Source organism: Quercus lobata, chromosome 4, assembly GCF_001633185.2.
Source record: "Quercus lobata isolate SW786 chromosome 4, ValleyOak3.0 Primary Assembly, whole genome shotgun sequence".
In the NCBI taxonomy this organism is placed as follows: Eukaryota; Viridiplantae; Streptophyta; class Magnoliopsida; order Fagales; family Fagaceae; genus Quercus; species Quercus lobata.
The window spans coordinates 77404844-77416483 of NC_044907.1; the positions used below are offsets into that span (position 1 = coordinate 77404844).

At 47.4% G+C, this 11640-nt stretch overlaps 2 protein-coding genes across 2 annotated transcripts; both read right to left on the minus strand.

Moving 5' to 3' along the window:
• Positions 1-2891: 2891 nt before the first annotated feature.
• LOC115985847 lies at positions 2892-4061 on the minus strand. The gene is made up of 2 exons (XM_031108747.1): positions 3680-4061; positions 2892-3418 (listed from the first exon to the last, which is right to left on the minus strand). The coding sequence occupies exons 1-2, from the start codon at positions 4059-4061 to the stop codon at positions 2892-2894; spliced, it is 909 nt and encodes a 302-aa protein (XP_030964607.1).
• A 968-nt stretch (positions 4062-5029) lies between these two features.
• LOC115985849 lies at positions 5030-5778 on the minus strand. Its single transcript, XM_031108750.1, has 2 exons — positions 5482-5778; positions 5030-5260 (listed from the first exon to the last, which is right to left on the minus strand). The coding sequence occupies exons 1-2, from the start codon at positions 5776-5778 to the stop codon at positions 5030-5032; spliced, it is 528 nt and encodes a 175-aa protein (XP_030964610.1).
• Between the last annotated feature and the right edge of the window lie 5862 nt (positions 5779-11640).

The following is an 11640-nucleotide window of genomic DNA, read 5'->3' on the forward strand; positions in this document are numbered from 1 at the left end:
CCCATCTCATTCTCGACGTAGACCCGGTATACTCCACTTGGCAACCTTTCAGCCAAGCCCTCCTTGTAGACAGTCCACTCCTCTCTTAGATAGACGTTTGGCACGCGAACTTCCTCCCTCCCAGCATCATTGTAGGAGAAGCCTGTGACCTCGGCCCACGGTATACTTGTTCGGACGAACTTGCACCTGTGAGGGACGAATCGGCCGAAGTAGCGTCCAGGCATCTCCGAGAACTAGCTCACGAGGCCGTTCAACGCGAAGCCATACAAGCTGAACCTGCGAATCCGGTTCAAGTAGCCGCGCAAGAAGCCACGGAGCCCAGTGACTCTTCCAAAATGCACTCCGCTCTTCAAGAAATGGTGACCAGAAGGACTTTGACCGTCAGCCGTTTCATCCCTGGTGTAAGCCAAGCCATTCAGCAGCAGCAGCCTACACCTCAAGGGCGCGTCCCGGCTCCTCCCGTTCATCCTCTGCCTCCTTCTGCTCCCGGGTGGCAATGCAAGAGGCAAAGGCTTGCCGATCAGTCCTCCACCTACCCGGGAGAGGGCCAAGTCCAATCTCCACTTCAACCTTCCCGGGGTGTCACCATCCGGGAGCCGCAAGCCCAGGACAGGACAAATGTGGCCTCATCCTCCAGACTGGCACCTCTGTGGCATCCATCGTACGAGCTGGACGGCACGCCCCTTCCGGCTGACGCAAGCGTTCAGGGCTGGGAGAAGGGTGAAGGGGGCCGGGTGGCCCAAAGCTTGGCTCACAGCCTTCTCTTGCCCGCAGACGTAAGTGCATTTACGGATGCGACCGATGAATCCATGGGGAGAAGGCTCCAATGGCACACCATCGCAGTTAGTCCTCTTCCTTCGCACTCTCATTATTATCATTTTCCTCCCGTGCAAGTCCTTATATTTATTTTTTTTATTTTTGTATTCGGTGTAACTTTGAATTGTCGTGCGTTAATAAAATCGTTTTTAACAGGCTGCCCAGCTAGCCCATATATTAAATGAAAGGATAAAGGATCTTTCCGAGGAGGTTGGTCGGGAGAGGGCCGGTAAGGAAAAGGCTGTGGAAGCGGCAAAGGAGAAAATGAAAATTGCCGAATCTGCCGAGAAGAGGGCTGCTGCTGCAGAGAAATCCCGGGCTTTGGCAGAGAAAAAATCGGCGGAACTGGAAGTGTAGCAGAATGAGACAAAGACGAAGTTGGCCGAAACAGCAAGCCTAAACTCCGCTCTATCTGAAGAGGTTGTTGATCTGCGGGCGGCCCTTGAAGCGTGAGAGAATAAATGGTACAACGAGGGGTTTGCCGACGCCGAGAAGAGCGTGGAGCCAGTGGTTATACAAGCTCCGGAGCTTTCTTTCCGGGAGGGCTGGATGGTTGCTCTACAGGCCCTAGGGGTGCCCGAGGACTCCTCTCTTAGGGACCCTAATCAGATCTCCGTTCTAATTTCTGTCCCTGCCGCCCAAAACCCAACTGGTCCAAATGAAGAGGAGGAGTCAGATAGCCTGAGGGAGCTAGTGGAGCAAATTGATGCCCACGTAGAGATGATCGGGGCAGAGGTAACCAGCAACCCCCCCCCCCCAGCGAATGCCCTCAAGATGAAGATGTCCATTCCCAGCCCCCTGTGCCTGAGCGCCATACCGCCGAGATCGCCTCCGAGACACAGCCTGTGGAGCTTTCTTCCTAATTGCCGAACCTGCTTTATATTCTTTTTGCTTACTTTTATTTAGTCTCGGATTGGTTTACCTAAGTTGTCGGGCTGTGGCGACTAGACAATTATTTCCCATTTTAAACAGTTTGCTTGGTTTTTGAATCTTGGTACCATCGGGTTTTGGTGATGACAAAATTTATTTATCATGCTTGATTTCAATTTTGTGTTATTTGCCAATCAATTGTGATGATGCACGTATATTTTCTGTCTCTTGTGTTTGCTTTAAAATTCCCACAAATGTTTGTGCGGCTTTCCCTCGCTGGTTAGTTGGGTTTGAACCGGGAAATATGATTATGATTTCCGAAGATCCAAGCAAGGTTTCCCCCTACTCGGGGAAAAGACGTGAACCGAGAAGCAGGCTTCTGTCCTTGGAAATATTTTAGCAAGGTTTCCACCTGCTCAGTGATAGGAATCGAACCGAGAAGCAGGCTTCTGTCCTTGGAAATACTTTAGCAAGGTTTTCACTTGCTCGGTGATAGGAATCGAATCGAGAAGCAGGCTTCTGTCCTTGGAAACATTTTAGCAAGGTTTCCACCTGCTCGATGATAGGAATCGAACCGAGAAGCAGGCTTCCGTCCTTGAAAATACTTTAGCAAGGTTTCCACCTACTCGGTGATAGTAATCAAACCGAGAAGCAGGCTTCTGTCCTTGGAAATACTTTAGCAAGGTTTCCACCTGCTCGATGATAAGAATCGAACCGAGAAGCAGGCTTCTGTCCTTGGAAATATTTTGGGGCTGCTTAAATCTCCTTAGCTCCCTACTTATCCATCAACTACACACAGTTAACAAAGATAATCTGCCCAGCAAGGACAAGTTAGTTGCATTTTTACCATAAGCTAGTACAATATCTATATATATATATATATATATATATACATACTTTTTCTTCATTTTTCTAAGCATGACCGGTCAATGATAAAACTTCTTTAGATTATAAGCATTCCAAGGTCGGGGCAATGGTACTTTGTTTAAGTCTTCAAGATAATATGCTCCCACGCCTGCAATAGTTGTAACCCTGTACGGTCCTTCCCAAGTTTGGGCAAGCTTCCCGGCATTTGTATCTCGCATGCTTCCTACTGCCTTCCTTAGTACTAGGTCTCCGACGCTGAATTCTCTCACCCTTACTCCTTGATCGTAGCAACGGGCAAGCTTTTGTTGATACTCTGCAAGCCTTATGGTTGCCGATTCTCAGTGTTCTTCAAGTAAATCCAGGCACCACGTCAGCTGACCTTCATTCTGTTTCATGTCGAATTCTGAGACCCGTGCACTGCATAGGTTGATCTCGGCCGGTATCACGGCTTCAGCTCTGTAAGTGAGAGAGAATGGGGTCTTGCCCGTGGATCTTCGAGGAGTTGTCTGGTATGCCCACAAAACACTTGGTAGTTCTTCAGCCCAGTTGCCCTTCGTTCCTTCCAGCCTTCTGTTTAAGCCGTTCATGATCACCTTGTTAACAGCCTCAGCCTGGCCATTGCCCTTAGGATACACCAAGGTAGAGTACCTGTTCCTGATCCCAAGATTGCTGCAAAATTGGCGAAAACTCCGACTGTCAAACTGCAGCTCGTTGTCCGATATAAGGGAGTCCGAGACTCCAAACCTGGTGACTATGTTCCTCCATACGAACTTCTTCACATCTACATCTCGGATATTGGCCAAAGCTTCTACCTCCGCCCACTTGGTGAAGTAATCAACAGCCACCAACACGAATCTTCGATTGCCTGTTACTCAGGGAAAAGGCCCGAGTATGTCTAGCCCCCATTGCATAAAGGGCCAAGGACTGCTAATCGGATTCAAATGCCCGGCTGGTTGGTGTATCTGAGGGGCGTGCTTCTGACACTGTTCACACTTCCGAACATATTTTGTGGCATCCTTTTGCATATAGGGCCACCAGAATCCCTGTGTTATGGCCTGATGTGCCAGTGATCATCCCCCTACATAGCTGTCGCATATCCCTTCGTGCAACTCAGCCAAGAGCTAACCTACTTTCTCCGAGTGCAAGCATGACAGGTATGGCCCTCCAAATGACCTACGATAGAGTTTCCGGTCTCTGGACAACCAATACCGGGCTGCCACCCTACGGACTTTGTTAGCCTCCTTCTTATCATCCGGAATCCGGTCATCGGCCAAGAAATCCACGATGGGGTCCATCCAGCTTGGACCAAGTGTTGCGACTGCCATGACTTCGACTCCCGTAACCCCCTTACTTCCTGCTACCTTAATGCTCAGCTCAGGGATGAGTTCCACTCTGATAAGCCGAGGAATATCCTTGGCAATTGATGACGCCAGAGTGGCGAGAAAGTCGGCATGTCTATTCTGTGCTCGAGCCACTTGAATCACCTTCACCGTACTAAAGTCGTCCATAACCTGCTTCACCAAGTCCAAGTAGGCTTTCATCCGAGGATCTCGAGCCTCAAAATTCCCCTATACTTGGTTGACAATGAGTCTTGAGTCCGAATAGATCTCCACGTCCTGGGCCTCTAACCGTGAAACATCCCTCAGTCCAGCAAGCAATGCCTCATACTCTGCCTCATTGTTGGAGGCACTAAACCCCAGCCTAAACGAATGTTCCAAGATGATTCCTTCCGGGGTGATTATGACTACCCCGGCTCCGACACCTTTGGCGCTAAAAGCCCCGTCCATATGTACCTTCCACAGGCGATGCTCCACCTGACAGACCATTTCCCCCTTGGTAGAGAATTCTGCTACAAAGTCTGCTAACACCTGTCCCTTCACTGCACTTCTCGACTTATACCTCACGTCAAATGCCCCGAGTCGTGTTCCCCATTTAGCTATTCGCCCCGTAAGATTAGATCTTTTCAATAATGACTGTAAGGGATATTCGGTCAGCACATATACGGTATGAGCCTGGAAGTACTGAGGCAATTTCCTGGTAGCATGTATTAGGGCCAACACCAACTTCTCCAAAGGCAAGTACCTGGTCTCAGCGTCAACTAGAGTCTTGCTGATATAATACACTGGCTGTTGTACTCCTTGGTCCCTTAGCAGCACGACACTTACAGCATGTTCGGATACTGAAAAGTACATGAATAATTCCTCTCCGGGCTCTGGTACACTCAACATTGGCGCTCGCACTAAGTACTCCTTAAGGTCCTGGAAAACTTTTTCACATTCATCATCCCACCAAAACCCCTTCCATTTCTTCAAAAGCTGATAGAAAGGTTGGCAGCGATCTGAAAATTTTGAGATGAACCGATTGAGGGCGGCTAGCATCCTGTTCAATACCTGCACTTCTTTCGGGTTTTTCGGAGACTGGAGTCGCTTCATGGCTTCAATTTGGTCGGGATTTACTTCTATCCCCCGGTTGGAGATCAAGTACCCAAAAATTTGCCAGCCCCTACTCCAAAGGCACATTTTTCTGCGTTAAGACGCAATCTGTGCTTTCGCAACACCTCGAACACCCCCCGGAAATCCTCTACATGCCGGGCCTCTTGCTTGCTTTTCACCACCATATCTTCAATATACACTTTGATCGTATCCCCCATTTTATCCCGGAACATCCTCGTCATCATCTGTTGGTATGTTGCCCCTGCATTCTTTAGCTTAAAAGGCATCATGGTGTAATGATAATTGGCATCGGGGGATATGAACGTTGTTTTCTCCTGGTCTTCATCGGCCAGGGCAATCTAATGGTACCCTTGGAAGGCATCCAGGAAGCTCATCCTCGAGTGCTCATAGGTGGCGTCCACTAATTGATCAATCTTTGGCATGGGGAACGGGTCCTTTGGGCATGCCCGGGTCAGATCCGTGAATCCACACAAACCTTCCATTTGCCGTTCTTCTTCCGGACAACAATGGTATTCGCCATCCATTCCGGAAAAAAGGTTTCCCTTATGGCCCCTGCCTCCTTCAGCTTCTCCACCTCCTGTATCACCGCCTCAACGTGGTCTTTAGCTGACCTTCTCGGCTTCTGCTTCTTCAGAGGATATGAGGGGTCTACATTGAGTTTATGGACGATAAACCCAAGATCAACCCCGGGAACTTCATAGGGATCCCAAGTGAAAACATCTACGTTTTGAACCAGAAATAGTAATACTTGGACTCTTTCCTCGCGACTCATGCTTACTCCGACTTGAAAATGTTTATTGGTGTCCGGCAATATTTTTACCTTTACTAACTCCTCGGCACACCCAGCCCTCATTCCTTCTCAGGGATCCTTTAATTGCTATAAAGGGTTTTTTCAGGACACATCTTCCTGTTCAACGCGCCCCTGTTCGGGCCGCACAGCCTCCATGTCTCCATCCAGTTTCCTGGTGATTTCTCCCTGATTAACCCAATTCCCCTGCTTCCAGTTTACTACGGCAATAAGGCATTGTCTGGCTGCTAGCTGGTCTCCTTTTATTACAATAACACCCCGCTCAATTGGGAATTTAACCTTCACATGCAATGATGATGGGACGGCCCTCATTGAGTGGATCCATGGTCTTCCCAATATAGCAGTATACGGGGAAAATGAGCTTACTATTGTGAACATCACAAATACCTCCTTCCCTCCCATGATCATGGGGAGGGAGATTTGCCCTTTAGGAATCACTACTTTGCCATCAAATCCAACCAAAGGTGCAGTGTGCTTCACAAGGTCCTCCTTTTTCAAACCGAGCCCCTTGAACAGATCGGAGTACATCACGTCAGCCCCGCTTCCCTGGTCTATCATCACCCTTTTTACTAAGAAGCCCTTTATCCAGGCCGTGACCACTAACGCGTCATCATGTGACTGAATTATCCCCTCTAGATCACCATCGTCAAATGAGACAAGCTCCCATGCAAACTTCATCTTCTTACCCGGTAACTATAAATCTGCTACCGGCACTACTGTCAACACTCCCTTCCTTCTTCCCACAATGAGCTTCTCCAGCGCAACATGGATTACTTCAATTATCCCCACAGGGGGCGGGAGAGGGTTTCCCCTTTGCCGGATATCTTGCCCTACTACTTTGTCCCCCAAGTCTAGCACGAAATCTTTTAAGTGTCAAGCCTTGACTAGCTATCTGAGGTGGTCATTTAATACCCAGCATTGTTCGGTGGTGTGACCTCTATCTCGATGATAAGTGCAATAAAGACTTTGATTCCTTCTGGATGGATCCCCGCCCATCTTGTTCGACCACCGAAAATACGACTCATGTTTGATCCGGTCAAGAATCCTGTGTATCGGTTCCTTAAACGTCACGTTTACTTCTCCCATTTGTGTGACTGGTTCTTGAATCGCCGGACCCCCACGCAGCCTGAACGGGAAACCTGTCTGTCGGGGACGAGTCATTATCGGTGCTTTGCCCTTGCTCTGTAACCGGTCATCTTCTAATCGTTTGTATTCCTCGATGCATCTCATAAGCTGCCGCATGCCTTCGGGCGGCTTTTTGGTTAATGACTCTCTTAGCCCTGAATCCTCGGGCAGTCCCATTCTAAATGTGCTTGCTGCTGCCCTTTCGTTATTCCCGCCGATCTCGTTGTATAGCTCTCAATACCGGTTGGCGTAACTACGGAGGGTCTCTCATGCCCTCATTTTCATTGATAGGAGCGCATCAACTGGTTGAGGTACTCGGCTGCACGTCACAAATCGGACTCCAAACTCTTGAATCAGCTCGGAGAAACTTCTTATGGATCCTTTCTGTAACCCATTGAACCATCACAATGCAGTCGATCCCAAACTCGAGGGAAATACCTTGCACATGAGCGTATCGTTATGAGTATGCAAAGACATCATCTGAATATAATGGCTGACGTGTTCTACCGGATCAATCTTCCTATCATAGCAGTTGAACAGTGGGCGGGCGAACCTGTCTGGCATTTCGGCTCTCTCAATTTCGCTTGAAAACGGTGATCAAGCTGCTTTTCGCAGAGCGCGGCTCCTGGCATCCATGGCAGCATTCCGGGGTCGTCCCTCTTCCGGGGAGAGTGAATCCCTTACTTGATTTTCCTGAGAATGTGAACGGCCTCGGTGTTGCCCCGTTTCCCGGGAGGGAGACCGATTCCTATTTCTTCAAATACCTCTCGAGTGCGAACGGTCTCAGTACCAATATGATTCCCGGGAATGTGAATGACTCTGTTGCAGTCGATGTCCAGACTGATTGGACCCCTCTTCATACCTATTCCCCCTGATCCCGTCCTCCTGTTGTCGGTCATTTTTGTCCCCTCCCCGACGCCTACCTCTCACCTCCAGCTCCAAGCCGCTGACAAATCTGCGAAGCTGTTCGACTTCTTCATCTCGTTCCTCCCTTCGCCTACGTCCCGTGGCGCCAGAAACCATCTGTTGGGTTTAATACGACCCCTTTCCCGTGCCGGACATCACTTCTAGTTGGTCATGCATCCTATCTTCTCGCTCTTTCTGTCTACGTTCTTGCCAACTCGACCCCTAAGAAGACCCTTCGGATCCAGTTCCCACGCAATCCCCTGAATGCCTTTCAGACATTGTCTCCGAGTTTGAGTCCCTCTAGAACTACAGCGTTGTAGGAGAGCACCACGGTGAGTGCCAATTGTAAGCTCCAAAGACGGGCTTGATGGGCCAAACCACTACTTGGGCTCACAATCTATTTATTTGGTGGGTCTGAGTATCCTACCTTGGGTTGTCCTAGGTTAAAGGATCCAATGCAAACACTTTTCTCCCTTTTTCTCAACGTTAACTCCTCTCTCTTTTTCTCTCTTTCTTACTCTTTTCTTACCCTTAGAATTGCATCCCCATCTATCCATTCATTTCTCCTATTTATAGCCTTCGTTAATGGGATGATCATCGTAATCTCCTCCCTTAGTGCAAAGAAGGGTCCAATGTTAATGGGCTTAAGTGGGTTTTTAGGTATAAGTGGCCTTGGAAATGGTTCCCACTCCAGTCAATATGTTCGACAGCAGAGTTTCCTTAGGTTCTATCGGGCACGTAATCTTCTTCCTTAGTGCAAAGAAGGGTCCAATGTTAATGGGCTTAAGTGGGTTTTTTAGGTATGAGTGGCCTTGGAAATGGTTCCCACTCCAGTCAATATGTTCGGCAGCGGAGTTTTCTTAGATTCTGCCGGGCACGTAAATGGTAATGTGTCCGGGCAACGTGACCGAGCAAGTGCATAAATACCGGGAACGGTTTCCCGAGTATCCTGTGAGCAGGGCGTATGCGATCCGCTTTCTAAGTGCTCTGACAATACTCAGTCCACGTTGGTGGCTATTCGTGGGTCTGGGCCGGGGCTATTGTCGATGTGCAGATTAGATCCTTGGCCCATATCATTGATTCATGGTCCAAGGCCCAATATGAGTTTGGGTATTTAGGTGCCGTACAATAACAATATGTAGCCAAAATTTTCACACAACAATTTTCACAGGGTATCAAAGCCAAAATTTGATTTGGTTTAGCATTCATCAACAAACCCACTTAATCAACAGCAGTGCCGTAGATCAACACCAACCTCTCCGTCTTCCTCATCACACTAGGATTTTTATGGCGGTTGTGGGATCTTCAAACATAGTGGGATCTTACCATGGCTGTCAGTGAAACACAGCCAGAGAAACCCACATCTCTTTCCACCTCCACGCCACATGAGATCTCATCTCCAAGCCAAACTGCAAAGCCACTAAGATCACGCCATCATCAAGATTGGCCAGCTATTGTCAAGGGTGACCATGGTCAAGACCGTAGCAAACCCATATCACGGAAGTAGTACCCTTATGGGCCACTGATTGTCAACCTTAGCTGCGTCACCAACAATTAGGTGTAAACACATATTTTGATGGGCTCCATGAATTGGACTACTTGATGGTGTTAGTGATATATATATTAAACATATATTAGCCCAATGTAATAGGCCCAAACCCAGTCCTGCTTGTACTAGTAGTCTAGGCTTTAGTTGCCTATATATACTCATGTTAGGGTTCATTGTAACACAGGAGGATTTGTATTACACTATAATATATTATTGATGTAACCCTTTAGGGTTTCCTCCGTGGGTGTAGGCCGTTAGGCTGAACCACGTAACTCTCGTGTGTTATTGTGTTCTATACTTTATGCTTTCGCTTCTGCATCCATACTAGCATATTCAACATGGTGTATCAATGTTAATATTTAACATGGTATCAGAGCCAAACTTCGTTCTTGGCAGCAAACAAACATCTCTAACAAGCAAAAGAAGATTCTCACGTGCACACCACCATCAGAAGTCACACATGCTTATCTGCTGGATCCAGATTTCACAGCATCTCGCAGCCGCCATGGCTCACTGTTGTGTCCAAATCCTCAAGCCCAAGCAATTCGTGCCTCTCCTTATCAAATATATGCACATCAAGCTTTCGCCTGATGAAACCAACAAGACATACGTGCTCCACGGCATATCGCAACTAAAACCCAGAAACCCGACCTCCAACGGTAGCCGCACGCGCCCCCACGTGTAGACAACGACTCCTGGAACACTGACACGCGCCGCCTCAGATTCCTGACTTCCAGATTGTGTTCTTGGTACACGCGCCGCCATGACGGCCTCCTCGTCCACCGATCTACAGAACCTGAGATTTCGGCCCTCATCCGACCTTACACGCGCCTCCACATGCTTCCCTAGTTTCTGGCTTCTCCTCCACACGCCGATGGAACAGCCACGCACCGAAAACTGTGATACTGTCATCCATGACGTCATCTGTTGATGTCAACAAATGCCATGTCAGCCCTAGCTCGTCATCAACCACGTCAGTAGTGTTGCCTCGTCAGCACCACGTCACCTAGCTGACCGTTGATCTGGACCAACCCAACCCGAACTACCTCGATCTGACCCGTGAGCACTGACAGTTGACTTTGACCTGGACCAGTTGACCTTTGACCAAAAGTCAAAATTTCCAAATGGGCCTATCTTGCTTAGTTTTTCGCGTAGATACCAATTTTGGGCTCCATTTCTACATTTGAGACTCCGAAATTGGTCAATTGGTACATTCTTCATTGTGGTTTCTTCAAAGGTATTCTTCACAGCATCTCCAAGTGATCTTCTCATGCTTATCCAACCTCAAGCCTCATCGAGCTTCCGCCTTGAATTTGAGGGAGGGTGTTAGAGATATATATATTAAACATATATTAGCCCAATATAATAGGCCCAAGCCCAGTCCTGCTTGTACTAGTAATCTAGGGTTTAGTCGCCTATATATACTCATGTTAGGATTCATTGTAACACAGGAGGATTTGTATTATACTATAATATATTATTGATGTAACCCTTTAGGGTTTCCTCCGTGGATATAGGCCGTTAAGCTGAACCACATAACCCTCGTGTGTTATTGTGTTCTATACTTTATGCTTTCGCTTCCGCATCCATACTAGCATATTCAACATGGTGTATCAATGTTAATATTTAACAGATGGCATACCTTAAGCTAGCACATGACCCATACTTAAGACTTCATGGCTTAATGGGTTTACTGATAGAGGGGTTCGAAATAGTTCTTTGGTTCCTTCATACACGGATGGGTTAACCAAAAAAAAAAACAAAAACTAAAATAAATAGTGTTACAGTATGCTCACATATAGCTTCTCCTTTTACTCCTTTTAGTGGCATAGTTCTATGCAAGATATTGACACAAGATCCAATCTGCCTCGGCAATTCTGTCATGCCAATCAGATGCTGTCATGTCAATCGAGCAGCATAGGTGCCACACCAAGCTATACATTCAAAACCTTTCAAACTCAAGCTTTCACATTTAGTTTGAGAGTGTATTAGATATATTATAGCTCAAGTGGCCCAATCCATTTGTAGGCTCATAAGGTCAATATGTTTGTTCTACAAGTACATGAGCCTATATTGGTTTGGGTCACTTGAGCCATAATATATCTAACACCATTCATTGTCTATTAAATCACTTTACTTGCATGGTACAAACAAACTACACATTTTTTTTTGGACAGGGTGACATGCTGATTCAAACTCATTAAAACGTTCAACCTGTTGATTTAGAAAACAAGTTTAATGGACAC

Coding starts and splice junctions, on each gene's coding strand:
- LOC115985847 (XM_031108747.1), bottom strand. CDS start 4,061: ATGGACGACTTTAGTACGGTGAAGGTGATTCAAGTGGCTCGAGCACAG. Junction 3,419..3,679: donor CTTGCACTCGGAGAAAGTAG/GTTAGCTCTTGG, acceptor CCTGAGTAACAG/GCAATCGAAGATTCGTGTTG.
- LOC115985849 (XM_031108750.1), bottom strand. CDS start 5,778: ATGAGTCGCGAGGAAAGAGTCCAAGTATTACTATTTCTGGTTCAAAAC. Junction 5,261..5,481: donor AGAAGAACGGCAAATGGAAG/GTTTGTGTGGAT, acceptor ATGCCTTTTAAG/CTAAAGAATGCAGGGGCAAC.